The 26,925-nt window shown below is 42.5% G+C and overlaps 1 protein-coding gene across 2 annotated transcripts in view; it reads left to right on the top strand.

The window, feature by feature from the left end:
• The first annotated feature begins 209 nt into the window (after nucleotides 1-209).
• LSG1 (large 60S subunit nuclear export GTPase 1) overlaps nucleotides 210-26,925 on the top strand; it is a 30,740-nt gene continuing 4,024 nt past the window's right edge. The window contains exons 1-12 of one of the 2 annotated variants that reach the window (XM_031021608.2): nucleotides 210-376; nucleotides 2,126-2,252; nucleotides 5,232-5,352; nucleotides 5,531-5,617; nucleotides 6,140-6,226; nucleotides 11,149-11,209; nucleotides 12,938-13,114; nucleotides 17,359-17,775; nucleotides 20,730-20,831; nucleotides 20,977-21,120; nucleotides 23,582-23,705; nucleotides 26,511-26,590. In XM_031021608.2, coding sequence (XP_030877468.1) covers nucleotides 278-376; nucleotides 2,126-2,252; nucleotides 5,232-5,352; nucleotides 5,531-5,617; nucleotides 6,140-6,226; nucleotides 11,149-11,209; nucleotides 12,938-13,114; nucleotides 17,359-17,775; nucleotides 20,730-20,831; nucleotides 20,977-21,120; nucleotides 23,582-23,705; nucleotides 26,511-26,590 — 1,626 coding nt within the window. In that variant the 5' untranslated portion in view covers nucleotides 210-277. The remainder of the gene's footprint in view (nucleotides 377-2,125; nucleotides 2,253-5,231; nucleotides 5,353-5,530; nucleotides 5,618-6,139; nucleotides 6,227-11,148; nucleotides 11,210-12,937; nucleotides 13,115-17,358; nucleotides 17,776-20,729; nucleotides 20,832-20,976; nucleotides 21,121-23,581; nucleotides 23,706-26,510; nucleotides 26,591-26,925) is intronic. The other variant, XM_031021607.2, reaches the window with a different exon arrangement.

Here is a 26,925-nt window from a genome sequence, read left to right as displayed (position 1 = left end):
TAATTCTGTGCAAATTTGAGATTTTCTTAGAGATAGCCATAGAAATTAAGTTCTCCGGCCATTTTCATATTTATATTCTGTAATAGTGGCAATGAGAGATATATGAAGGGCAGTTTGGAGCAAGTTATTCCTCCTTGTCTTCAACTCGGGCCTCCGCTACTTGGGCTCGCTTATACGTCACTTCCGGGGATCGAGCTCTTGAATACCGGAACACGCGCGTGCCGTGCCGTGCAGTGCCGTGCCGTGCCGGGAGGGTTCGCGCGAGTGCGGTGCTGCGATGGGCCGCCGGAGAGCGCCAGGTCCTGGGACCCTCGGCCGGGCCCTTATCCGCCAGAATACCCAGCGGAGCCGTAACCACCGTCACAGCGACTCCTGGGTAAGACAGCTTATCGTGTTTCTCAGCCTTTCTTTCCGGCTATGAGAGAGAGTCTGAATGCTGGAAGCCTGGGGTCAAAAGTCACAGGAAAATTTTGTAGGAAAAGTGACGCCTAAGTAGAGTTTGGAGAGAGCAGCATGTTTAAGTTCCTGTCAGGCCGATACGCAGGCCCTCCTTCTAGCAAGGCACAGGGCACAGAGGTAGAGGTTGGAAAGGAGGGCTAGTGTGACGATGAGGCTATTGGGAGAGCTTGAAGAATCTTGAATGTAGGGAGCGTTTGAAAGTTTCCGAGCAGAAAAAAACATAAAAGCTATTTCTTTTGGTATTGTTCAAAGAATGAATCCTCCAAGAGTGGCTGGTTGCCACCAGAAATACAAAATAACTCAAATGCTTGCTGCATCCTTATTATTCCCTAACGGTTTCGCTGGAAGATGAACAGTGCATCTCCAAACTGTGGTGAGCTGGCCTAATACTTCCCTGGACCTAGGGATGAACATAATTTCAGGATCCTTGACAAATGATGAAGTAGTTTGACTTTTGTTTGTTATTCTGACATACCTCTAAGTATTTGAGATTTACTGAGTTCTCAATAAGAACCTGTGCTCTCTGTGTGTGCCACTGTAATACCATCTGATTTCCAGCCATTTTATACGCAGAGTAAACGGCATACAGGGCTCTTCTATAGTCATCAAGTCCAAGTTACTCTAGACATTAGATTACTGATCATTTTAATGGATTTTTGAGGGAACTTGTTAAAATACAGCTTTTGGGAAGTGGTAAGAAGATTGAATATGAATCCTTAAGAATTGTATTCTAATCCTTACTCTGAATTTTTTTTTTCTGACCTGTGGCCTTGGACCAACCACCTACTCTTTTAAGCTTCAATTTTTTTTTTATTTATTTGTACTATAGTGAGCATGTAGCCAGCCTAGTGTTTATCAAACTCTGGATTGTGCCTGGGAATTAGTTAACTAGGTCCCAACCAGTGGTTTTTTTTAACCCAACAGGATAGAATTCAAAATATCAGAGTGTATTACATGTGATAAGGTAACTTTGTTTCAGCATTCTTTTTTTCCCCCCATATTATTCTACTGAGTGGCACAGAATTGTATCATTGTGTGTATCACAGCATTTGAGTCATATGTAACGTGTATTTTTTACTGTGGGTCTCCATCAAAAATTTTCAGCTATGGGCGCCTGGGTGGCTCAGTTGGTTAAGCGACTGCCTTCAGCTCAGGTCATGATCCTGGAGTCCCGGGATCGAGTCCCACGTCGGACTCCCTGCTCAGCAGGGAGTCTGCCTCTCTCTCTGACCCTCCCCCCTCTCATGCTCTCTATCTCATTCTCTCTCTCAAATAAATAATAAATAAAATCTTTAAAAAAAAAATTTTTTTTCAGCTATGTCTGTCAGGATCAGAGAATCTGGATTTAAATTTATCTCTAACGGTCATTAGCAGCAACTATAAGGAAGTTATTTTTATCTATTCAGGACTGTTTCCTCGTCAGCAAAATAGAGATACAGTAAGATTTATTTCAAAAATTTCAAAAAAAATTAAATGAAATAATGAATGGAAGTGCCTATCGTGTTTAAGTGTTCACTAGTTAAATGTTAACTCGTATTAGCATTGACTCTAAAGGGGCTGACACCACCCTCAAGATCACAGAACAGTTCCTGGGGAGGTTAGAGTTTGTTCAGATGTCAGAACCAGAAGAGAACAGCTGTATTATTACCCTGTGTTTTACTCATAGTTGCACACAAGTGAGCTCAATGATGGCTACGATTGGGGTCGTCTTAATCTTCAGTCAGTGACTGAACAGAGCTCCCTCGATGACTTCCTTGCAACTGCAGAACTTGCAGGAACAGAGTTTGTAGCTGGTAAGTTGTTTATTCCTGAGTACACATGACACTGGTCACCCTTCCATCTTTGCTGACTAGATGTAAATTTGTCTATTTGGAAGTGTTTTGTGGACCCTAATAAACTCATAAATGGGCTGTCTTTAACCCAAAGGCAGATATCCCAGAAGAGTGTGGGAAGGTCTGATCAAGTAGAATCAAGCTGTGAAGTTCAGAATGTGCCACAGTTTTAAAATTAAGCTCTAAAAAACCTTCAGATTATACATTGTATCAAGTTCAAGAAACTCAATCTCTTGTAGGAAAAAGACCAGTCAGCATTATGGCGGGCAATACCAGAATTTTCCAGAAAATGTTTTCTGGTATCATTGTTAGAAGCCAACTCCCTGGGCCTGCTGCTGTTATGTAGGCAATTTGAATTGTATTTTAAAGCACTTGTTGACACAGTATAGTGAATTTTCCATGCATGTAATTTGTTTTAGTCACTGCTTTCCCATGTTTCTTGGTATGTGTCTTTTGAGCACTTAGAAAAGTACCTGACACAGGTAGCATTATAAACTACTTTTATTGCTCTTTTATTATAAATGTTATTGTGCTGTTTAGCAAATTCATTCATTTATTTAAATGCTTTTATTGGGCCCCAGCTACTCTCAGGGATTGTATTGGCTACTGAGAGTACAGTGTTGAGTAAGATAACTTTGTTTCTGCAAAATTTTGTTTTAGGTGCTATGAAAGAAGTCTGTAGCAAGCAACGGGAACATAAAAGATGTAGTTAGTATTCATTCTGTCTGAAGGATGACCAGGGCCAGTCAAGGAAAGCTTTATGCTGGGGCTGAGTCTGAAAGGATGAGTAGCTGTTAGGTGAGGTGACACAGGATGATATACACAGGTGGAGGAGTCAAGCTAACATGTGAGTAGCAGCTTACTTTGTTCAGAAAATGGTTATAAGTTGGCCTCACGGGTGCTTGAAGTACACAGTGACAGGATGTGATGAGCAAACACTAGGGAGGTGGGCAAGGGTTAGAGCCTGGAGAAAATGAGGGCTTTAAAGGAATCTTTCGAGAGGTTTAAGCAGGTTTCAAACGTGATTTTAGATTTCATTGTTTTGAAAGATCACTGATGGATTTTGAGCAGGAATGACCAGTTACATTAGTCCAGCAAGAGAAGCAGGCAAGACTTAAATAGTAGTAATAGAAGAATGGTACAAAGAATCAGAACAAGATTAACAGGGAGATGGAATAAACCAGGCCTTGTGGAAGGGGGTGGAATAAGTGCAGAAGAGTGAGGAGTGTTAGAGCTTGTTCTATTCTTTTGAGAACTGTATTCTTTTAAGATATTTGACTATGGCAGGAAGAGGTGTGTGTGTGCATGCGTGCCTATGTGTGTAATCAAGGTTAATACCAGCCATGTGTGTAGGTTATGGGGTGAAAGCTAGTACAGAGGGAGAGGTTGAAAATAAAACATTTGGTTTCACAGTATCAGAAATTTAAAGTGCATGTTTTATGACCTGGTGTTTCCACTTTTTAATACCTACGCTAGAGCAGTGGTTCTCAAATTTTAGTAAGCATCAGAATTACCTGGAAAACAGATTCCTGGGCCCCTCCTCTGGAGATTCAGTATGTGTGGGTTGAGCCTGAGAATTTGCATTTCTGTCATATTTTAATAATGAACACTTGGAAACAACCTAAATGTTCAATAGGTGGAAAAATGGCTAAACTGTGGCATAGACATGCTATGAAATACTATATGGCAGTTAAAAAGAATGAGGTAAATTTGTGGATACTAAAGCGAAGGATGTCCATGACCTGTTAACACATGAAAAGGCAAGCTGTGGAATAGTGCATATGTATGCTACCATTTGCATTAAGAAAATAATCCGACCGGCGTGCCTGGGTGGTTCAGTCGGTTAAGCATCTGACTCTTGATTTCAGCCCAGGTCATGATCTCAGGGTCTTGAGATTGAGCCCCACATCATGTCCTGCACTTATCAGGGAGTCTGCTCTAGATTCTCTCCCTCTCCCCGGGAAGAAAAAATAATAATCCAACCAATCCCTATATCTACGTGTATATTAGGAAAAAACTTGGAGGTCTGCACATTTAATCAATAATCTCCAGGGAGGGAAGTGAGATTGCATAGGTTAGGCAGAAGATTGGGAGTTGGTCAAAGAGAATGTATGCTTTTACTGTTGAATTTTTTTAAAAGGAGTGTTTACGTGTTGTGTAATTAAAATTTTTTTAATTTTTAGAAACATGATGGAAAATAGAGATTAATGAGGAAATGGAACAAAGTTTGAGTCTGGAAGGAGATGAGAATAGAATGGGGTCAAAAGGAAGCTGGGATAACATCAGCCCCTCCAAAAACACGCATTCTCTCTCTCTCTCTTTCTTTCTCTTTCTCTCTCTTTCTCTATCTCTCTCTCTCTCACACACACACACAAGTAAATTTGGCATGCGATCTGTAGGGTTCACAGAGGTCTCTGTAGTTTGTACGTGGACTTGGCTTTTTTTTTTTATTCCTTTTAATTGTTATATAGCATTAATTGTGGGCATTCATCATAAACATCCTACATAAATGATGGCCGTGTAGTAGTTCACCAGTTTTAACTGGAGGGAGTCTCTTTGCTGAATCTTTGCTTCCCCACCCATTCCCACTGGATGATAATTATTCCCCATATGTAAAATGAGATTGGTTGTACTGAATCTTTACAATCCTTCCCACTCTGTTTCTGTTTCCTTGAAATGCATTCAGCATATGGAGTTTTATAAAATTAGTATTTGAAAAAATGATTGGCCTTTTGAAAGCTTTAGTAAAGATTTTTTTTCTTTCATTCCTTTTTTGGTAGATAACTTCACTTGGAAATTATTTATCCAAGGCTGGAGGCATCTACATCAAGAAAGCTCAAATTCTGTTTTAGATGCTGCATTTTTCATTTTCCAAGTAATGACCAATATCCACTCTCTAGATTGCCACATCAGTTACAGTACTTTCTTTTCTCTAAACAGAGAAACTTAATATCAAGTTTGTGCATCCTGAGGCTAGAGCTGGACTATTGTCTTTTGAGGAGAGCCAGAGAATTAAGAAACTCCATGAAGAAAACAAACAGTTCTTGAGTGTACCACGGAGGTGAGTTGAGCAAGAATGTAGGACATTACAAGGCATAACAAGACTCCTGAGTATAAAATTTTTCATTTGGTGTTCTCTCTTTTCCTGTTTCCTTTTATCGCTGCCATTATTAAATCCAAATCTCCTGTTTTATTTTGGTAACTCACATGGAATTTTTTTTCCTCTATGATTGTTTCAGACCAAAGTGGGACAAAAACACTAGTCCAGAAGAACTCAAACAGGCAGAGAAAGATAACTTTCTAGAATGGAGACGTCAGCTTGTCCGGTGAGTGTTAGAATATATGAAGATTTGTCTTGAAATTCTGAGCCTGGCATTTTGGTGTGTTTGCATTGCTATTTGCATTTTGAAGGCTTGATTCTTTTAAAAAGGAAATGGTAGATTTCTTCTTTCAAGTGCAAATTCTGTGTGTAACCAGCATTACTGGGTACATGTGCGTCTTTGCACAAAGTAAATTGATTACTACGCTCCATTCCTGGCCTTCTCTCCTTCAAACCTTTCTCTAGCCATTAGTCATCCTGGAGTTGATCACTGCTCTCTTGTGCATCCTTCCAGAAGGAGGTGTGTGGGAGAAATGTCATTTTGTGGGATGAATGTCTAGGGCTTAAGTAGATTAAGTATAAAATTTCAAATTTGATTTTCATAATGACTCAGCAGAATGTAATAAAAACAGTTTGATAGTTGATATTTGTGTACTTATTTTTTAATGCCGTGAATTTGAGTGTTTCTACTACTTGAAACCTTTGATTATAATCTGGCAAAGATAAAAACTTTTCATTCTAAAGCCAGGCTAGAAGAGGAACAAAAATTGCTATTGACTCCATTTGAAAGAAATTTGGACTTTTGGCGCCAGCTCTGGAGGGTGATTGAGAGAAGGTAAGTTACCATTTTCCTTTGGTGTAAGGAAGACATTAGTGGTGTTGGATTAGATTCGGATGTTGATGAATGCTCATAGACCCCGGGGGCCGGGGTGCTCAGGGATTAAGCTATGCAAATGGCTATTGAGGATTATTATAAAAACTGAAAGTGTAATGCTATATTTCTTTCAAAGTGTACATTTTTTTTTGTTGTTATTATTAGGTGAACATGTTGATAAGCATGTAAGAATGGTGAACGTTTTCTGTAAGATGAGTTCTGAAGTACCTACAGTTATTTTAGCAAATGTCTGTTGATTCCTATTGGAAATATGGAAAATACGGGTGCTTCACACATCAAAAATATTCAAAATACGGGGGGTAGATGTCTGCTTGCAAAGAGAAAATACGTTGTAGGGGAGGCATTAGGGGCACAGGAATGAAGCGCAGTCTTTGCACTCAGATGATCAGTACTTGGTAAATCCAGAGTGTGATTCCTGCTGCGTTACAGATAGAAAGGCAGTGGGCCAAGTTATAACAGAAAGGAGCAGCTGATGAGGATCGGGGGAATCAAGGAGTGATTTGTTTTAATTGGAATTAGTGGTAATGGTTGCACAACTTTGCAAATATACTAAGAACTACTGAATTATAAACTTTTAAAAGGGTTAATTTTATGATATGTGGATTATATCTCAATTTTTTTTTTAAGTCACATACCTTCCCCATCCTGCTCTGGCAGGGGCAGAGAAAAGGCTATTGGGCTGGGATATGGGGAGGTCAGGGTAACAAGGCAAATCTCTAAGCCTGAAAAATGTAGAAGCTTGCTGCTGATTCCCAGACTCTGTGCAGGCCCCTTTGATTCAGTTAGGCTTGAATGAGGCTTGGGAAGACCCATTGATTCTCCTGGGGAACTTCTGTGGAGCACAGTGGATCTCTTCTTCAGGGCCTCTTGAGCAGTTGAAGATGTGTACTGCTGCTTCCAAAGAGAAATGGTAACAAGGTTTAACATATTGAAACCTGGCCTTGGAATGCCCCCATCTGCATATTTAACAGTATTGTTTGTTTTTCTGTTTGTTTTTTTGATTTTAGGTTTTCTCCTTCCTATATTGTCTGTCTTTCCTCTCTGTTCCTTTTTTTTCTATTTATTCTGGTTTCTGACTTTTATTTTTTTTTATTTTTTAAGATTCTTATTTATTTATTGAGAGAGATAGTGATAGAGAGAGAGCATGAGAGGGGGAGAGTCAGAGGGAGAAGCAGACTCCCCGCTGAGCAGGGAACCCGATGCAGGACTCGATCCCGGGACTCCAGGATCATGACCTGAGCTGAAGGCAGTCGCTTAAACAACTGAGCCACCCAGGCGCCCTGGTTTCTGACTTTTATATAAGAGGCCTTCCTCAGATATCAAGTGATGTTTGTTGTCTGTTCATACATTTTTAAAGATTTTTATTTATTTATTTGAGAGAGAGAGAGCCCACAAGCAAGGGGGAAGGGCAGAGGAAGAGGGAGAAGCAGGCTCCCCACTGAGCAGGGAGCCCGATGCAGGGCTTGATCCCAGGACTCTGGGATCATGTATGACCTGAACTGAAGGCAGATGCTTAACTGAGCCATCCAGGCACCTAAGTGTGGTCATATTTAAGAATGAAGCATTATAAAGTTGATTGACAGGACTACCTGTTTGGGTGCAATTTGCCAACTGGTGGACTTCACTGTACAGGACCAAGTAGGGATCAATTTTATTTTGTTGGAGGGGCGCCTGGGTGGCTCAGTCGTTAAGCGTCTGCCTTCGGCTCGGGTCATGATCCCAGCGTCCTGGGATCGAGCCCCGCATCGGGCTCCCTGTTCGGCGGGAAGCCTGCTTCTCCCTCTTCCGCTCCCCCTGCTTGTGTTCCCTCTCTCGCTGTGTCTCTCTCTGTCAAATGAATCAATAAAATCTTTAAAAAAAAAAAAAAAAAAAATTTTATTTTGTTGGAATACCCCAAGATGTTAGGATCTGTAGGGGTTTTCCCTGGAGCCAGTCAGTTTCTTAAAGAGAAGTATGGTCTTCTGCCAAGAACATGGCTAAAGGTGGTGGTATAATGCAAAGGGGTTGTGCATTTTCACCATTTGGTATGTAGACTTGTTTAATCCCCGCTTTTTCACCTTTTCCCCCACCTTCTTTTGTGCTTGAGGTCCTAATTCTTCAGCCTCTCAGGTTCATTTTCTCCATTATAAACCCTAGCCTTCTGCCATTGGGATAGGAGATTGAGGGGGTGTAGTTGCCTGCCTGGATGGAACAGGGGAGCGGAACTAAGAGCTCCTCATTCAGATTGATTTCAGTCCTACACTTCACCCTTGCCTAGAGGCCTTTCATCTGACGCTTCTAATCTGCTCCCTCGGGGCTGTGGAGCATGAACAGGCTTGCTTCTTGACTGGGCTACCATGTCTCAGTTGCTGCTATTCCTTCTCTTTGTCCTAATGAGCTTCAGAGTTACTTTCATTTTTATAGGTTTTGAGAGGGAAGCATATGTGTTCATTCTTTCACATTTGACAGAATGGCCCTTTACACATTTCTGTGTCCCTAAATAAGCAGCTGGTTTCCCCAGAGGAAGCCTGTACTTGGAACTCTTCACTTCAATTAGTTTACAGTATTACTTGCTCTGTTACTTTTATTATGAGGTATTTCTCTGTTTATAACTTAAGGTATATAGTTTATATCACATGGAAGTGGATCTGAATTACATAGAAATATTATTAATAAAGTGACTACTGCCAAATTTTTTAGCAGGAAATATTTATTGATGTGTTCGGTACAGCAGATGTCTCCTGTTTGGTAACAGGCTAGCTAGGCCATCTGCCTCTTTAATTTCAAGCATAGTTATTGGAAAAGATTTGATGTATACCCTGTCATTTGAAATGCAGGAAGCTGCTGGGGCACTGAGGGCAGAACACCGTATTCCAGGAAGATAAGGCACTATTGTACCACGGGAGCCTTTCCTGGTACACGGTCAGCACTGTGCTTTGCTGCCTCGGTCAGCACACGAAGCAAGCGGTCTTAAGTTTGTCTTTTCTTACTGGGGTCTACTTGTTTGCGGGTAGACCTGATGTTTGTGGACCTTGCAATTTTTTTATTAGGCTTTGTCTGCGTTTTGCAGTCATTGTTGCGTTTACTGTTAAATCCTTACAGTTTGAGGGGCGCCTGGGTGGCTCAGTTGTTAAGCATCTGCCTTCAGCTCAGGTCATGATCCCAGGACCCTGGGATCGAGCCCCACATCGGGCTCCCTGCTCGTCGGGAAGCCTGCTTCTCCCTCTCCCACTCCCCCTGCTTGTGTTCCCTCTCTCGCTGTGTGTGTCTCTCTCTCTGTCAAATAAATAAAATATTTAAAAAAAAAAAAAATCCTTACAGTTTGAAAGCGGTAGATATTACCTTAAGGCAGAAATACCGGGACCCACTTAATTAGAGAACTTAACAGTTTGTCATTAATTAGGAAGTCTGTGAGTTCCTTTGAATCATGATATTATGCTGGAAATTTAACTATTCTGAAAGAAAATGCACTTTGATTGTCAAAGCCCTGCCTTAAATAGTAAGCTTGATTTAATACATTTCCTCTGTCTCCAGCCTAGTTGCATAAGCCTTACTTCAGAACAGGCTAACCAGACGCGGCTTTTTAGGAGACTGCTGTGAGCATGTCTGCAGCTTATTTCCTTCCAGTGGCAGCTGGCCCTAAGAGCATCTCTTCTAGCCATGGGGACAGAATGAAAGGAGGATCCTCCCAGAGAAGTGGGAGATTTATTCTTGAAGCGCTCCGCTGCTCTAGTCCCCCCTACATTTGTGAAGCCTCTGAGGAGCTTGTATCGGCTGCATAAAGTTTTCTTATTGCTGCATCTTCTGTGTGACGAAGGAAGTTAGACTCCTCCTTCCTGCTTCGATGTGGCATCTTAAGTTGATACATTCCTGTTTCATATTTTAGCCATTTAAACGCATTGTTGGAACTGGTGGATGATGATTTACTAGATGTATGCTTTGTCTCATCAGCCCTGGGTTTAACTAAGATACAGGCTTTGATAGTGGCAGCTGTCAGCAAGTGATTCATTCGTTTTCCTTTGAGGCCTGAACACCAGTGTAGATTAGGTCCTGAGTATACAGTAGACCTCACCTTGGATTAAAGTATTTGGAATAGTCTTTTTGCCTCACCAGGAGAGTTTACTAGAAGATACAGCTGAAGCTTTAGCAGTGAAACATCAGGGGCTCTCTAGGACATGCAACAGCAAGATAATGTTACGATTACAAGCATGTCCTCTGGTCCAGACTGACTTCCCATTCCAGCTCCATCACTTAGCAACTGGTGACTTTGGACAAGTGACTTCACTGTCCTAAGCTTCTAAGCTTCAGTTTCCTCATATATAAACTGGAGATAATTGTACCTTAAAACGTTAAGGGGCGGGGCGCCTGGGTGGCTCAGTCTTTGGGCGTCTGCCTTCGGCTCAGGTCATGATCCCAGTGTCCTGGGATCGAGCCCCACGTCGGGCTCCCTGCTCTGCGGGAAGCCTGCTTCTCCCTCTCCCACTCTTCCTGCTTGTGTTCCCTCTCTGGCTGTCTCTCTCTCTCTCTGTCAAATAAATAAAAAATCTTAAAAACAAAAAAACATTAAGGGGCGCCTGGGTGGCTCAGTCATTAAGTGTCTGCCTTCGGCTCAGGTCATGATCCCAGGGTCCTGGGATCAAGCCCCGCATCGGGCTCCCTGCTCAGCAGGAGGCCTGCTTCTCCCTCTCCCACTGCCCCTGCTTGTATTCCCTCTCTCTCTGTGTCTCTTTCTGTCAAATAAATAAATAAAATTATTTTTTTTAAAAATTGTACCTTAAAACGTTAAATGTGTCAAATGCTTAATATGTGGAAAGTGTTTGCTAGTGTTATATGGTCATTGTTTCACTTCACAGTGATTGGAGCATCTCACCTTTCTTTTTCAGTGATATCGTGGTCCAGATAGTAGATGCTCGAAACCCACTCCTGTTTAGATGTGAGGATTTGGTAAGTGAGGTGCAACAGAATTCAAATGCGCAGTCCTTGGAGCCGCAGCGGGACGACGGCATCACTGGTAGCCGTCACTGCGGGCAAGCGTTTGGTCCTCTCCTCTAGCTGTGCTTAAGGAGACCCCCCTCTCCTCCCAGGGGCAGGTGCATGCATACTGCCACTGTTTAGACAGGGGTCTTCCTTCGAAAACAAGTATTTCCATCTGTAGGAAGGGCAAACACATGAATTTTCTAGCTTTTAGTTTAGAAGCCAGTTTGTTAATAGACATTTGCCAGTGTTTCTCATTTTTTAAGAGACATCTGTTGAAACAGTATTGTGCTTATTAGTCACATCTTACCCATACTGTTAAGTTCTCTCTCCTCACACCTTAGTTATTATCTCCTGTGATATTTTACAAGCGAACTAAGTTTGTAAAACACCGGAGGGACTAACAATTAAGGAGTGAAGACTACAAGAAATAATGTAATATAGGTTTTAAATTAATAAAACACTGTACACATGTGAAGTATTCCTATTAGTGTTTGAGTCCATAGTAGTAATAGTACAGAGTATTTTTTTAAAGATTTTATTTATTTATTTGATAGTGCACAAGCAGGGGGAAGCGGCAGGCAGAGAGAGAAACAGGCTCCCCACCGAGCAGAGAGCCCAACGTGGGGCTCAATCTCAGGACCTCAAGATTATGACCCGAGCTGAAGGCAGACGCCCAGCCGACTGAGCCACCCAGACACCCTAGTGCAGAATTTTTTTTTAAGATTTTATTTATTTATTTGACAGAGACACAGCGAGAGAGGGAACACAAGCAGGAGGAGTGGGGGAGGGAGAAGTAGGCTTCCCGCAGAGCAGGGAGCCCGATGTAGGGCTCGATCCCAGGACCCTGAGATCATGACCTGAGCCGAAGGCAGACGCCTAACGACTCAGCCACCCAGGTGCCCCTGAATATTTTTAAATCCACTGGTGAGGGACAGTCTTAGTACTGAAACTCTTACGAAGTCGGCTTTTATACCTCGGGTGTGTTTCCTAATGAAGAGCTGTGGCTGGGAATTAATTTCAATTACTGGGTCTTGTTTTTCTTTTAGACTTCAAAAAGTATTTTTTATGTGAAAAGATGAGTTTTGTTTTTTTTTTTTAAACACTTACTTATTTACTTATTTGACAGACACAGTGAGAGAGGGAACACAAGCAGGGGGAGTGGGAGAGGGAGAACCAGGCTTCCCACGGAGCAGGGAGCCTGATGTGGGGCTCGATCCCAGGACCCTGGGATCATGACCCGAGCCAAAGGCAGATGCTTAACGACTGAGCCATCCAGGCGCCCCAAAAGATGAGATTATTATTGGCTATCATCACTTGGCTGAAAAATAGTCCCTGCTGGCTGACAAATCTCCTAGTTTTGCAGTTCTTAAACTTTTGTGTAAAATAATTCAGCACTGTGAAAGAGAGGAACTACATTATTTAAAGAATCTATTATACTTCGACAGGGTAGGAGAGCATTTCCTTTTACCCTTTCCAATTCCTTATGTCGAGAGTATTTCTAGGTATATGCGATCTTACTTTTTCAGAGCTTGTTGAGAGGGTCAGTAGAATGTACCAGGATGAAAAATCTTTAAATTAGGATTGACTTAAAACTGAGCGCAGCAAAAACTTTTAGTACTATTTGGGGACTTTCAATATAATTAGCCCAATTTTTACTTGTTTGAAGGCCTGTCTAAATACCTTTGTCTTGCCTAGGAATGTTACGTGAAAGAAATAGATGATAATAAGGAAAACGTCATTCTGATAAATAAGGCAGATTTGTTGACTGCTGAGCAGCGGAGTTCCTGGGCCACATACTTTGAAAAAGAAAATGTGAAGATTATCTTCTGGTCAGCTTTGGCTGAAGCCATTCAACTGATTGGTGACTCTAAGGTAACCTCTGGGGGACTTTGTCAGGTTGAGTTTTGGGGAGGAGGATTTCAGTTTCTGGTTAGTAAGCTTTGTTTTTTTCTTATTGAAGAGTTATAGGAATCTAGGGGTTTTGTTTGTTCCCTAAATGCTCTGATAGTAGGATGACCCATAGAAAAATGAGTCACAAGGTACTTTCTCTGGTTGTCAAATAATCTGACATCTCTGGGGCTCTGTGGTACACACTGATACTAGCTATAATTTTTAATTTTTTTAGATTTTCAGCAGGAAATTGTATAGGAGGTTTCGTAATGACTTTATAATTTTTTTTTTTTTTAAAGATTTTATTTATTTATTTGACAGAGAGAGAGATAGCAAGAGCAGGAACACAAGCAGGGGGAGTGGGAGGGGGAGAAGCAGGCTTCCCACCGAGCAGGGAGCCCGATGTGGGACTCAATCCCAGGACCCTGGGATCATGACCTGAGCCGAAGGCAGACGCTTAACGACTGAGCCACCCAGGCGCCCAACTTTATAATTGTTTTTAACAGGAGGCAGGTACAACCGAAGCATTTACCTCTACCTCTCAGACTTGGTTAGAATCTCTTTTGACATTGTTTTCAAAACAAATGAAGTAACCCTAAAGATACATATATATACCGTGTTATCTTGGTTGGTTGGTTGGTTTGTTTGTTTTTAAGATTCTACTTACTTTATTTTTTGAGAGAGAAAGAGTGAGCGAGAGAGCATGAGCATGGGGAGGGGGAGAGGGAGAGAGAGGAGAAGCAGACTCCCCACTGAGCAGGGAGCCCAATGTGGGGCTCCATCCCAGGACCCTGGGATCATGACCTGTGCCAAAGGTAGACACTTACTTGAGCCACCCAGGCGCCCGGTACCATGTTACTTTTTAACCTAAATTTTACAGAAACAGTTTGGGGTTCCTTTTTTTTTTTTTAAAGTAATCTCTGCACCCAATGTGAGGCTTGAGCTCACAACCCCAAGATCAAGAGTCACATGCGCCATCCACTGAGCCAGCCAGGCACCCCTGGGGTTTATTTTCTAATAAAAAATATAACTATTAGCTAGTAATAACTATGAAGTGAAATTGCTAGTAGAATCTTAGAGCTGAAAGAGACTTAAAGTAATACCTTTTTTCCTAGCCTTTTCCTTTCCTTTTCTCTTACCTCTGTCAACCATCTATAGAGTATTTTGTATGTTGAGCTGAGTGCCAGTGAATACAATGCCCTCCCCTTGATGAGCTCACAGGTTAGCTCTAACTATGAATTCCTTCCCTCACCTTCAGGGCAGACAGTCATATAATCTCTCTGTTATTTATCCACGTTAAGTGATAGAGACCAGGAAGCTCACTCTTTCTAACTACATTTAGAAAGTTCTTCAGTTCAGTGAAGCTAAGTCTACCTCCCTAGCCTTTGATCTAAGGACTCTTCGTTTGTCCCCTTAGTTCTCTCTGTGTATATTTTCTGGTGTCCTAGTCATCATGGACAGAATATCTGGGATACTCTTCATCTCAAGTGCCTGTCTGCCTATGTCAGGAAACACAATTGGTGGTACTTAATTTATACGTTATATATTCAGAGGGATGATTATTTCTTGTGATCAGAATACTCCCAGTAATTCAGTTCTTTGTTTGTTTGTTTTTTAAGATTTTATTTATTTATTTGACAGAGACACAGCGAGAGAGGGAACACAAGCAGGAGGAGTGGGGGAGGGAGAAGCAGGCTTCCTGCAGAGCAGGGAGCCCGATGCGGGGCTCGATCCCAGGACCCTGGGATCATGACCTGAGCCGAAGGCAGACGCTTAACAACTGAGCCACCCAGGCGCCCCATAATTCAGTTTTTGTTAATTCACCCCATTTCAGAGGAGCTGTGTTATGCTCTTGGCTCATTTAACCTGTGAACGATGAAATCCCTCAAATATTTTTTAAAAAAGAAAAGACTTCTGCAAATCTAATCCCATATTTACAATGGAAAAAGTTTTTCATTTTGTATTTGCCTCAATTTAGGACATACAGTTACTCTGAAATATTGTTAGCGATTTGGGGCTAAGATAGGGAATTCATTTTGGTTGTACAGTTTGCTTTTCTCTCCTAGCTTTGAATCTGCCAATTTTGTGTGTTTGTCCTTCTCTATATTCTTTCCAGTCATTGATAACATTGTTAAACAGATTAGGACCAAGGGGAGAGCTCTATAACCTTTTGTGAACTTATGAAGCCCTCTGTACCAAGCATTTTGATGTGATGAATACAGATGTGTTCACAAGGATACAACAATAAGAATTGTTCCATTGTTACTACTGTTAATAAAAACTAACCCATAGAAAGCTTATTCTGTGCCAGGCACCACTGTCCTAAGCACTTTATACATTGTATTCATTTAATCATCTCAGCAATAAGTATAAGTGCTTATTATCCTCAGGTAGTCTGGCTTCATGGCTTGTCTTCTTAACCATTATTTCTGTTGTTTCAACTCTTTCCTGGAAACCAGTGTTTTACTGAAGTTTGTTTAATAAATATTTATCACTGTATTACTTAGCCCTGATGTACCAACCCAGTAACTATCAAAATGGGGAAAAGATTAGTTTCTACATCTGTGGTATTCCCTGAACTGTTAACCAAGTAGTACATGGATGACTGTCTTTCTGGTGCTCACCAGCTATCTTGTAGACTTGCTCCCATACCCAAGTCTGAGTTCACAGGGAGTGGTTATGGAAGATACTGTTTCTCCCTTTTTAAGTTAGCCATCATTTACTTCTCCCAAGTCTTCTGAAGTGTCTGCCATTTCTCATGATTTCCCAAGACCAATAACCAGCTACTGTTGTGATATCATAGCTGGAATCACATCTGTCATTTGAGTATCAAACGTGAATTTATTAGAAATAGTTTGATAGTCACTGTTTTCTCACCTACCTGAAATTTGGTTTTTCCTTTTACAGTTGTTTGATCCCTTCTTATTTGGGGGGGAAAAAAAAATGACAGTTTTCAAGCTGAATACTTTGGTTTTCTCTTAGCCATCTGTTGCACTGTGTTTCCTCAAGGGATTGATTTTTCCTTTCTTTTTATTTTTAATATAACTGGCACAAAGTCCTTTTGTTGTCTTTAACATTTTTACTGAACCTGAAGTGCTTCTAGTTTTATTAGTTTTTTTAATACACATCCACATTCAGTTCACATTATTGTTTTCTATTTCTTTCATATTTTGAAATGATCCAGAAGAGCTCACAGTGAAGACACACCGTCTTCTTTACATTTATTGCTCATTTCTCATAGAAATTGCTTCCAGTTCTGTGGTTCTGTTATAACATGCTGCCATGTTTCTTTTTGACCTGCCCTGTTTAATCGTGAAATCATGTCTATCTTCCCTGACATTTTCTTTGTATCTCTACTTTCCTAAAATTTAGGTTACTTGTTTAACTGAGTTCATTGTGTCCTATTCTGTGACGGTTACTCATTCTAACACTAGGTAATTTAGAAATGATACAAGGTTTGCATCACTTCTAAATCCAAACCCACTCACTCTTGTTAATTCAAATTAGTAATACTGTAAATTGTCTTATTTTTGCTTTATTATCAGTAGGAATTCAGAAGAATTAACACATCCTTGAAGAGTAAATGATCTTTATCTTTTTCTTTGCATATGTGAATAATTTTCACATGTGGAGTTGTTTTGTTGCTTCTGCATTTCATCCAGAGGGAGCTATGCTCCACAGTGCTCTCATTTATTAAAGGCAATTATAAAGGAATAGCAGTTTACTTAAACATGCAAATCACGGTCTTTAAAAATGCAAATGTGAAAAGAAACTCAAATTATAAACCATGCCCTTCTTGCTTTGTGCAAAGAAGAGAATGTTAAATATTTTATCGTTAATGAGAAATGCTTTGTTCTCCAGCCTAGTGCAAAATAATGTACTGCCAAAGAATTCAGCTTGACATGGGCTTTTTTAAATGCTTGCTTTTTTTTTAAAGATGTATCTGTTACAAACGTAATGCATATTTTGTACAGGGTCCAAATAATACAGAAACGTCTAAAGTGAGGTCCGCTGCTCCTCTCGTCCCCAGAGGGCACCACTGTTGATAGTTTGTTGTGTCCTTTCACCAAAAGGCTTACCTTCTCTCCCTGTTTTCACTTTTTCTGGTCTTGTCACTTATCTTGTCCTCTGTTCATCTGTGGCAGCCAACTCTGAGTACATTCACTGAGTGAAAGGTGCCGTTGTTGTACACTTCTGAGCTTTTGTGGTTTCTGTCCTCTCTTCAGGAACAGGCGAACGGGGGTGCTGGAGAAGCCAACACAGCCAAGTCTGAAAAGGCCAGTTGTGAGGAGGCTGCGGTCCCATACAGTGAGCCCGGACATCTCCCAGACTGCGGTTCCCTCGCACTTAGTGACCTTGCCCCTAGCGATGAGGACTCCAGTGAGTACGAGGACTGTCCGGAGGAGGAGGAGGAGGTGTGGCAGACATGCTCGGAAGAGGACAACAACCCTGACGAAGAGGCCTCTGGCCAGGACTGGCAGAGAAGCTACACTGCGGATTCTGAGGCTCAGGGTAGGAAACCCCTGCAGAAGGAGTGCACACACAATTTTAGCCACCTCGTATCAAGGCAGGAGTTGTTGGAGATCTTTAAGCAGCTGCACAATGGGAAGAAGGTGAAAGACGGACAACTTACGGTTGGACTGGTAAGATGAAATAGGTCCTAAGATTGTTACTACATGGGTACCATTTTTTTTTTTTTTTTTTAAGATTTATTTATTTGAGGGACGCCTGGGTGGCTCAGTCGGTTAAACATCTTCCTTCAGCTCAGGTCATGATCCCAGGGTCTTGGGATCGAGACCCACATCGGGTTCCTTGCTCATCGGGGAGCCTGCTTCTCCCTCTCCCTCTGCCGGCAGCTCCCCTGCTTGTGCTGTCTCTCCCCAACCCCCAACAAATAAATAAATAAAATATTTAAAAAAAGATTTTTTTATTGGAGAGAGAGAGCACAAGCCAGGGGGTGGAGGGCAGAGGGAGAGAGAATCCCAAGCAGACTGCACTGAGCATGGAGCCCAGTGCGGGGGCTCGATCTCAAGACCCTGAAATCATGACCTGAGCCGAAATCAGGAGTCGGACGCCCAACGACTGCACCACCCCGGCGCCCTACCACATGGGTACCTTTATTTCTTTTTTTTTTTTTTTAAAGATTTTATTTATTTATCTGACAGAGAGACAGCGAGAGCAGGAACACAAGCGGGGGAGTGGGAGGGGGAGAAGCAGGCTTCCCGCCGAGCAGGGAGCCCGATGTGGGACTCGATCCCAGGACCCTGGGATCATGACCTGAGCCGAAGGCAGACCCTTAACGACTGAGCCACCCAGGCGCCCGGTACCTTTATTTCTAATCCATTGGTAGTTACACTGGCACCCAAGGGACCAGCCAAGCTTCTGGCATCATAGGGAACGTTATTGCCCTCTTGTTTCCCACTGGCCTTGTGGGGGTAGGTGAAGCCCAACTCAAAAGAGTGGACTCTCTAAAGGCTTATATTGGTTACACCCCTATTCATATTAATTATCTTCTCCTATCTTCCAATTCAGCCCTACTGGTCCTGTGACTTACCGAGAGGTAGCAGAATGAGAGCGCCTTTAAGGGTGTCTTCACACTTCCAGTTCAATAATCTTACCTTCTTCTATAGGCATTTGGTGTCATGTGATCCTTGCCAACTTGTACTCTAAATGTTCCAGGTGCATTTTAGGGTGAATCCCAACATCTTTGGGCCAAGCAAAACATGACTGGTGCTTTAGTTGCAGAAAAACAAGGGAAAGGAGATCATCCCTAGCTACATATATGCTAATTCTAGAGGTGGCTGTGAGAAGTGCTCAGACCTCAGAGACATACAGCACAGCTCCAGAGGCCCCGTCTTGAGCTAAGGAAATGTAAGATATTAGAGAAGGTATTTTAAAGGTCTCTCACCCAGGAGAACAAAACTGTGAGGGAAAGTAGATCATGGCAGGTTTAAAATCTTCTAGCTCTTAAGTTACATGCCAAGTATAGCTAATCCTAATTGTTTTGAAGCGCTCCCCCGCCCCAAGCCTACTTACAGTGATTGTAGCAGATCAACATTTCACTTCAGAGCACTAATTAAAGGAATTGCCCCTGGAGCCAGGCAGACCTAGTATACCCCCCAGTGCTACAGTGGGATGGATTCACTCACTGTGAATCTTGGAGAACTTATGTCATTTCTCTCAGCTTCACAGCTTTAGCTTCTTTTCTTTATATGATTGCTAAAAATCCATTTCCTACATGCTGCCAGAAAGTCCAGCTTCCCTAAAAGCTAGTTTCTTTCTTTCTCACATTTATGGAAATGTGAAACAGCCTCTCCACTTCCTGAACGTTTTACTCTAGAAATCCTGAGAATAGGTTAATTTACTCATTCTACGAACATTTATTGATCACGTGCCACAGGCCACGCGTCCTGCTGGTCCATAGCAGTGTATCGGGACCAGACAGACACAGTCCCCACCCTCCCAGCACTTGGTGTTCCGGGTGTCGTGAGTGCAAGAGGACATCCAGCGGCCTGTGGGAGTGTATAGTGAGGGAGCCTGATCTGCAGAAGGTGGGGGAGATGACAGCAACAAAAGCGCCCTCCCCCCCAACAAATGACATCTAAACAAATAGTAACATGTCATGTAATCAAGATATAAATAAACACAAAACATGAGGAGAATATTGAGAATAATGAGCAGTTATCTGCAATCTTTATGTAAGAGGTTGCACCTTAAAGTATAATGTGAGTTTTTGACAAAGTGACAGTAGAAGGGCCTTCCAGGCAAACAGAAGGTAAATGTTTAAGCAAAGCCCCAGGAATGGAAATATGTTCATGGAATAGCAGATAACAGTATGGCTAAGTGTGGAGAGGAGTGAGAGCGAAGACTGAAACAGTGGATGTTGTCTGTTATGAGGCCTGGAATAGAGGTGGAAGGTTTGGGGTTTTATGTTCGATGGAATCGGTATTTATAATCTTCCAGTCACACTGATAGAGGATTCTTAGAAGTAAGAGGGAATTGGATTTAGAGGCACAGGGGCAAGCCTGAGAAAAAGCCTTGAGCAAGGCTGCCATGATTTGAGCACTTATTTGAGAACCTTGATATGATCCTGCTAAGAGTAATTGAAGAGCTTTAGTGGCTTACTAACCCATATCAAGTAAATGTGCCACTTAAAATTTTTAACCAACAAGACAGAAGCTTCCTAACAGGTTATTAAAAATTAAAGATTAATTGCATGTGGTGATGATTAAAAATGTCTATCTGATGCTCGACTTCACCCACAGTGTGAAAAATACAGCGGAAACAGTGAAATGCCTGTAAGATGGGACATTGTGGGGAGAGCTGGGAACAGGGAGCTGAGGTTTACTGTAACATCTGCTGTTACAGCAAGACCTATAAAAATAAAATGTACTTAGCTTGACTGTTCATCACTGGAAACAAGTCTGAATAAATACACCCATACCACAGGGGAGAAAATTGTCAACAAACAGCATCTATTTCAAATAATCTTTTGAAGCCACCGAACACTTATGCTCCTGTTGCACTATGTTTGTATTATCTTTGGGTTCGACAGATAGAGTGTTTGCCTCTTCAGTAACTTAGGTGTCTCTCGCAGGTAGGCTACCCGAATGTTGGTAAGAGTTCCACAATCAACACCATCATGGGCGACAAGAAAGTGTCTGTGTCTGCCACACCTGGCCACACCAAGCATTTCCAGGTATTTCTGCAGCATCAGCTTCTGGATTTCCTTCTCAGCCAGTTCCTCCCTCTGGGTGTTTCTGTGACGTTCTTTGCCACTTGTGTGCTGGTCTTGTCCCTTCCTCTGCTGTGTGCCCAACATAAACTTCTCACTTGTCTTTCAGACCCTCTATGTGGAACCTGGCCTCTGCTTATGTGACTGCCCCGGCTTGGTCATGCCATCCTTCGTCTCTACCAAGGCAGAGATGATTTGCAATGGAATCCTCCCAATTGACCAAATGAGAGACCACGTCCCCCCTGTGTCACTAATATCCTTCCTGCTTTGCAAAAATTGGCTATTGTGTGTATATTAGGGCTTCAGGTTTGTTTGGGACATTGCTTTATTACATTGGATGTGTTCACGCCTGCTATTGAACGGAAAAACCTGAAATACTGACTAGTGATCTGCCCAAGTTTGTGCAGTGAGGTAGCATCAGGACTGCGGGAGTAGAACCTCATGTCCTGATGGTGGCAGTGTCGCCTGGTGTCAGTGGGAGAGCACAGGCTTTGGATCGCGGCCCCCAGTTGAATCCTGACACTGGTGTTTTGACTCCTTGTGTGACCTTGGTAAGTTTGCTTAGCCTTCCAGAAACATTCCTTTTCTGAAAAATTCCAAAAAGCTACTTCACAGTTGATGGTGAGAATTTAATCGTTAATGCCAACATTTATTGCGTACCTACTGTGTGCTTCGCACAACACTTACCAAGTAATCTCATTTAATTCTTAAAGCAACCCTTGACATGGGTACTGCTATTATTCCAATTTTTTCAAGCTTGAGGAAAGTCAGGTACAGAGAAGTTAAATAATTTGCCAAGATCTAACAGCTAGTAGGTAGCTAATTAGGAACTCTGCCACCTCCCAGCATAATGAGTTACCTTATGTGAAGCATCTAGAATAGCGTCTGATGTGAAAAAAGTACTCAAAGATAGATCTGTTAAGAACCAAGTGTCTTTTTTTTTTTTAAGATTTTATTTATTTGAAAAGAGAGAGACACAGCAAGAGAGGGAACACAAGCAGGGGGAGTGGGAGAGGGAGAAGCAGGCTTCCCACCGAGCAGGGAGCCAGATGCGGGGCTCGATCCTAGGACCCTAGGATCATGACCTGAGCCGAAGGTAGACGCTTAATGACTGAGCCACCCAGGCGCCCCAAGAACCAAGTGTCTTTAAGATTTTACCCTCCTTACAAGCCAATGAATTAGTCTGTTACTGTTCCGTGGGTACTGGTGGAAGACAGGAGACTCCCTGAGACTGGCATACTGATTTTGTTAGTTTGTAAGTACACTAAACTACAGTTCTTGACAAGATCCTTGCCACAGCTTTTCATGCACCCCAATTTAATTTCTCTTTCTGTAAGAAATAATGAAGAATTCATTTACCAGGATAGGTAAAATATAGTGTATCGCTAAAATAGAATAGTATGCAGTAGTTAAAAATACTGCAGTAAGGGGTGCCTGGGTGGCTCAGATGGTTAAGCATCTGCCTTCAGCTCAGGTCATGATCCCAGGGTTCTGGGATCGAGCCCCACATTGGGCTCCTGGCTCAGCGGGGAGCCTGCTTCTCCCTCTCCCTCTGCCTCTCCCCCTGCTCATGCTCTCTCTCTCTCTCTTTCTCTACCTCTGTGTCTCGAATACATAAAATCTTAAAAAAAAAAAAAAAAAATACTGCACTAAACGTACCTGTAGTGACTTGGGTAAATCTCAAAACATTACATATACGGTATGACACCATTTCTGTAAAAAGTGTCGTCTCGCAGAACCGTACTTTGTTTTAATAGATACTCACGAATGTGAAAGTCTGCAAAGTGGCCTGGCGGCTATACCACCAACTCCACTTACCTCCAGGTGGCAGGAGGGGCTGGTATAGTGTTCCAAAGGTTTCCATTTTCAGTGCATTTTTTTAATAGATGACATTGTCACTACCTCCTGATAGTTGGGAACACAGATGTCACGTTACTGAATGCTTCTCTGTATATTTTCAACTTCTCTGTGAATTAGTAATCAGGTGTGTACTGAGCATTTATTACAAGCCAGGTTAGGTTGGGTTCTGTGGAGGCTAGAGGCATGAATCAGCCACGGATCCTGCCCTTGTCGGATTCACTCTGGAGGGCAGATGGGGCATGTGCATGAGTAACTGGTACAAGGTAGCATGGTGTTTAAAGAGAAAAAAGAGTATTCAAAAATTAATGAATAACTCCCCTTTTTTTCTGGAGAGGTGAAAAAGCTTCTGTCTTAGAAGTGCTGAATTAGGGGCACCTGAGTGGCTCAGTCGTTAAGCGTCTGTCTTCGGCTCAGGTCATGATCCCAGGGTTCTGGGATCGAGCCCCGCATCGGGCTCCCCGCTCTGCGAGAAGCCTGCTTCTCCCTCTCCCACTCCCTCTGCTTGTGTTCCTGCTCTCGCTATCTCTGTCTCTGTCAAATAAATAAAATCTTTAAAAAAAAAAAAAAGTGCTGAATTAGGGGCACCTTTGTGGCTCAGTCGTTAAGCGTCTGCCTTCAGCTCAGGTCATAGTCCCAGGGAGCTGGGATCGAGCCCCACATCGGGCTCCCTGCTCCGCGGGAAGCCTGCTTCTCCCTCTCGCACTCCCTCTGCTTGTGTTTCCTCTCTCGCTGTGTCTCTGTCAAATAAAATAAAATCTTTAAAAAAAAAAAAAATGCTGAATTAGGAAGCATGTGTCAGAAGCTGTAGTGGGGTGGGGTTAAGTTCAAGGGAATGGATTCCTTGACAAGCTTATGTTTGCCAGAATATTCCGAGACATGTCTTAGAAGCTACCTATGGCATTAATATCATAAAGCCTAGAGAGGATGAAGATCCCCATCGATTTCCAACATCAGAAGAACTGTTGACGGCTTATGGATGTGAGTTGTGATTTATTTTAAAACATGAACAAAAAAAGTAACAGCATAGTTAATGAGAGAACTACTCCTGCAAAGATACAAATTCACATTTTTCCTTAGCATTTGTCATGTCATCTTCCAGCGTTGACACTTTTGTTGTCTCTGTGGGCCTTGCCCACAAGCTGTTCTGGTGGTGGGTTCAGAGTGCAACAGTGAGGGAGAGCTGACTGCTGCCTGAGTAGTTAGTGTGTGTTAAGCGCTTTCTAGAGTTAGAGAAGGAGATGATTTGAGTCCCTGGCCTCTTCTGGTCTGCCCTTTGTGGACCTTCACGGTTGCAATCAGTCCCGTTCCGGGGGCACATGTCTTCCCATGCTCTCCTGGTCTCGGGCCCCTCCCTGTCGGAGGCCTACATGCGGATGGGGTTGAAAGCTCGCACAGGGCGAGCCAGCCGCTGTCACTTGCTTGGAAGACAAGGCCCTTAGGGCACTCACTGTTTCATTGGTACTCAGGTGTAGATATGGATTCTGACTGAGGCCGTGTTGGCTTTTTCTGGAGTCTTCTCCCTTCTCTCCGGTTTGTTGGGAAGAAAATGAATATGCTGTCATAGCAGGATAGGAGAGTTGTGAGGGCAGCATGGGAAAGGAAAGCCTTCAGAGATTGGGACAGAGTGGAGCGTGGTCAGGATGGGAACACAAAACAGCCTTCCTCGCCTTCCATCAGTCCCTTGGAAACCTTGTTTGACATTAAAATGAGTCCACTGCTCTCCCACCTCTGTGTCTTACCCCAGTTCTATGTGGGAGCTATCTGCCTATCATTCTTCAACTGATTGTGATTTATTTACCTTAAATACAAACTTTAAAGGTGGTCTGGAGGAACCTACGTCTACCTAAAGAAATAACAATGTTAGAAACATTTCCATACATCTGTGGCATGCCTTTAAAGGAACTGCCACCAACAGGGAAGGAGTTCAGGTTATTGAGTGATTTGATACGAAGAGAAAAAACTTGTATCTTTCTCGCAGAGAAAGGTGATTTGATATGAAACACACTTAAACCAGAACTTGAACTTAGTTTAGTTGGGAGACTTTAAAGAGGATAAATACTAAGCAGTTTTGATGAGACTGGTGTAGTCACAAAATCACAGAACTAGAAAAGACCTTAAAAATCATGCCACCTTTCACCTCACGCCACCTTTCACCTCCTTTTTTTTAAGACAATCTGAAATCAGAGCATGAAATGACTTATCCACGGTGGTGTCTGGTCAGTGGTATAGCCTGGATGAGAACCCATTTCATAATCCAGACATCTCTCTGGTGCCAGAGCCTGAAAGATGGGGAAAGGTGGACTTCCACCAGACTTCCCATTTAGTTTGACTTCCAGATAAGATAAAATGAAAAGTAATTGAGTTTGAGTTTTTTAAGATCTGTCATCTAAATCTGATAAAATCAGAATAAAAATGGATGACCACATATGTACAGTTTCTAGGATCATCTGCAGGTCTGTAAAGAATAGTTTCTGACAGTTCATTTTAAAAGATGTTGCTAACTAACCTAATTTGCATATCTTTAAGTACTAGTGAAATGGGACATCTGTCCATATGTTAGCCATTTGTTTCTTCTGGGAATCACCATTTGCTATGCATCTTTTGTTGTCTTAATGATTTGTAGGAGTCCTTTGTGGTTTCTTTAACCCTGTAGACATTACCAATTTTAATAGCCTTTTTTTTTTTTTCCTTTTTGGCTTGATGAGGTTTGGTGTTTTACTTGGGGAGGGCCTTCCCTATCTCAGAAGGACAAAATTGTTTCCCTCTAATATCTTTTTTTTTTAATCTTTAGATTTTTAATGTGTTAATGTGTTTTAATTTTTAATGTGTTTTTGTGTATTATGTGAACTAGGGTTCTCACCATTTCTTTCTAAACATGACAGAGCCTACTACACAGCTACTAGGTGAGGAAGCTGAGTTTTGAACCCCACCTGTCTGCCAAAGCCCATATTCTTAACCACTGTGCTCTGCTACTCCCTCTAACTGAGTCAGTATTAGAGGGGTCTGTATAGTATGTTGGAGAAACTGGAAAAAGCATAGATACATCACTAAACAAAAAGAGGCTTACTGTATTGCTTTTGGTTTTGCTAATAATAGTGACAACATAGCATTCTACAGGTAGCCTCCGTGATTAAATGTTCTTAAAATCAAGAGATGAAAGAACTAACTGGAGTAGAGAGAAATTGAACGTTACCGCTTGGTGCTAGGGTATCAGAACAATATCGTCTGTTTACCTGGATTCTCAGATGTCTTTATGGTGCTAACCAGATTATCTTCTACCATGATAGTTGCTTTTTTAAAGCATCCGGGTGGCTCAGATGGTTAAGTGTCTGCCTTCAGCTCAGGTCGTGATCTCCAGGTCCTGGGAGCGAGCCCCATGTTGGACTCCCGACTCAGCAGGGAGTCTGTTTCTCCCTCTGCTCGTGCTCTCCCCCCACCCTCAAATGAATGAATAAAATCTTTTTAAAAAAATTTTTAGGGCGCCTGGGTGGCTCAGTCGTTAAGCGTCTGCCTTCGGCTCAGGTCATGATCCCAGGGTCCTGGGATCGAGTCCCACATCGGGCTCCCTGCTCGGCAAGAAGCCTGCTTCTCCCTCTCCCATTCCCCTGCTTGTGTTCCTGCTCTCGCGATTTCTCTCTCTATCAAATAAAAAAAAAAAAAAAAATTTTTTTAAAACTAGCAATTCAGCATGCATAGTTAGACTAAACTTCCGTCATGTCGGTTGTCTTTGTTGTGACGTTCTGGCTTCTCACTTGGGTTTTGCACCACTATTTCTCCTCACAGACATGCGAGGATTCATGACTGCGCATGGGCAGCCAGACCAGCCACGGTCTGCTCGCTATATCCTGAAGGACTACGTCAGCGTAAGTGGGCCCGGCTCCTTGTTGCTCTGGAGTAAACAGGCCTTCGTCCTCATGGTGTGCTTTTAGATGCCGGCAACCTGTTGAGTTAGAGAGGAGATACTTCCTCACTGAGGTGGTGGTGTCATCGGTGAGAGGCAGCATTGGCAAGGTTTGAGCGGCTCTTCTGGGGGAGGGGACCCGCCGCCTTGGCCGGGCATTCTTGATCCAGGGGAGCTAGCATCGTCTGAACCCTACATGTAACCAACAGCGTAACGCGAGGGAGAGGGCTCTACGCATGTCCTCAGTGAAAGTGAGAAAATGTGTGCCTCTGGTTTTTCCATCTCCCGAAGCCCTTG

Source organism: Leptonychotes weddellii, chromosome 1, assembly GCF_054177405.1.
Source record: "Leptonychotes weddellii isolate Sample4059 chromosome 1, ASM5417740v2, whole genome shotgun sequence".
NCBI classification, from domain to species: domain Eukaryota; kingdom Metazoa; phylum Chordata; class Mammalia; order Carnivora; family Phocidae; genus Leptonychotes; species Leptonychotes weddellii.
The sequence above is the reverse complement of the archived record's forward strand: the minus strand, read 5'-3'. Positions and strand labels throughout refer to the sequence as shown.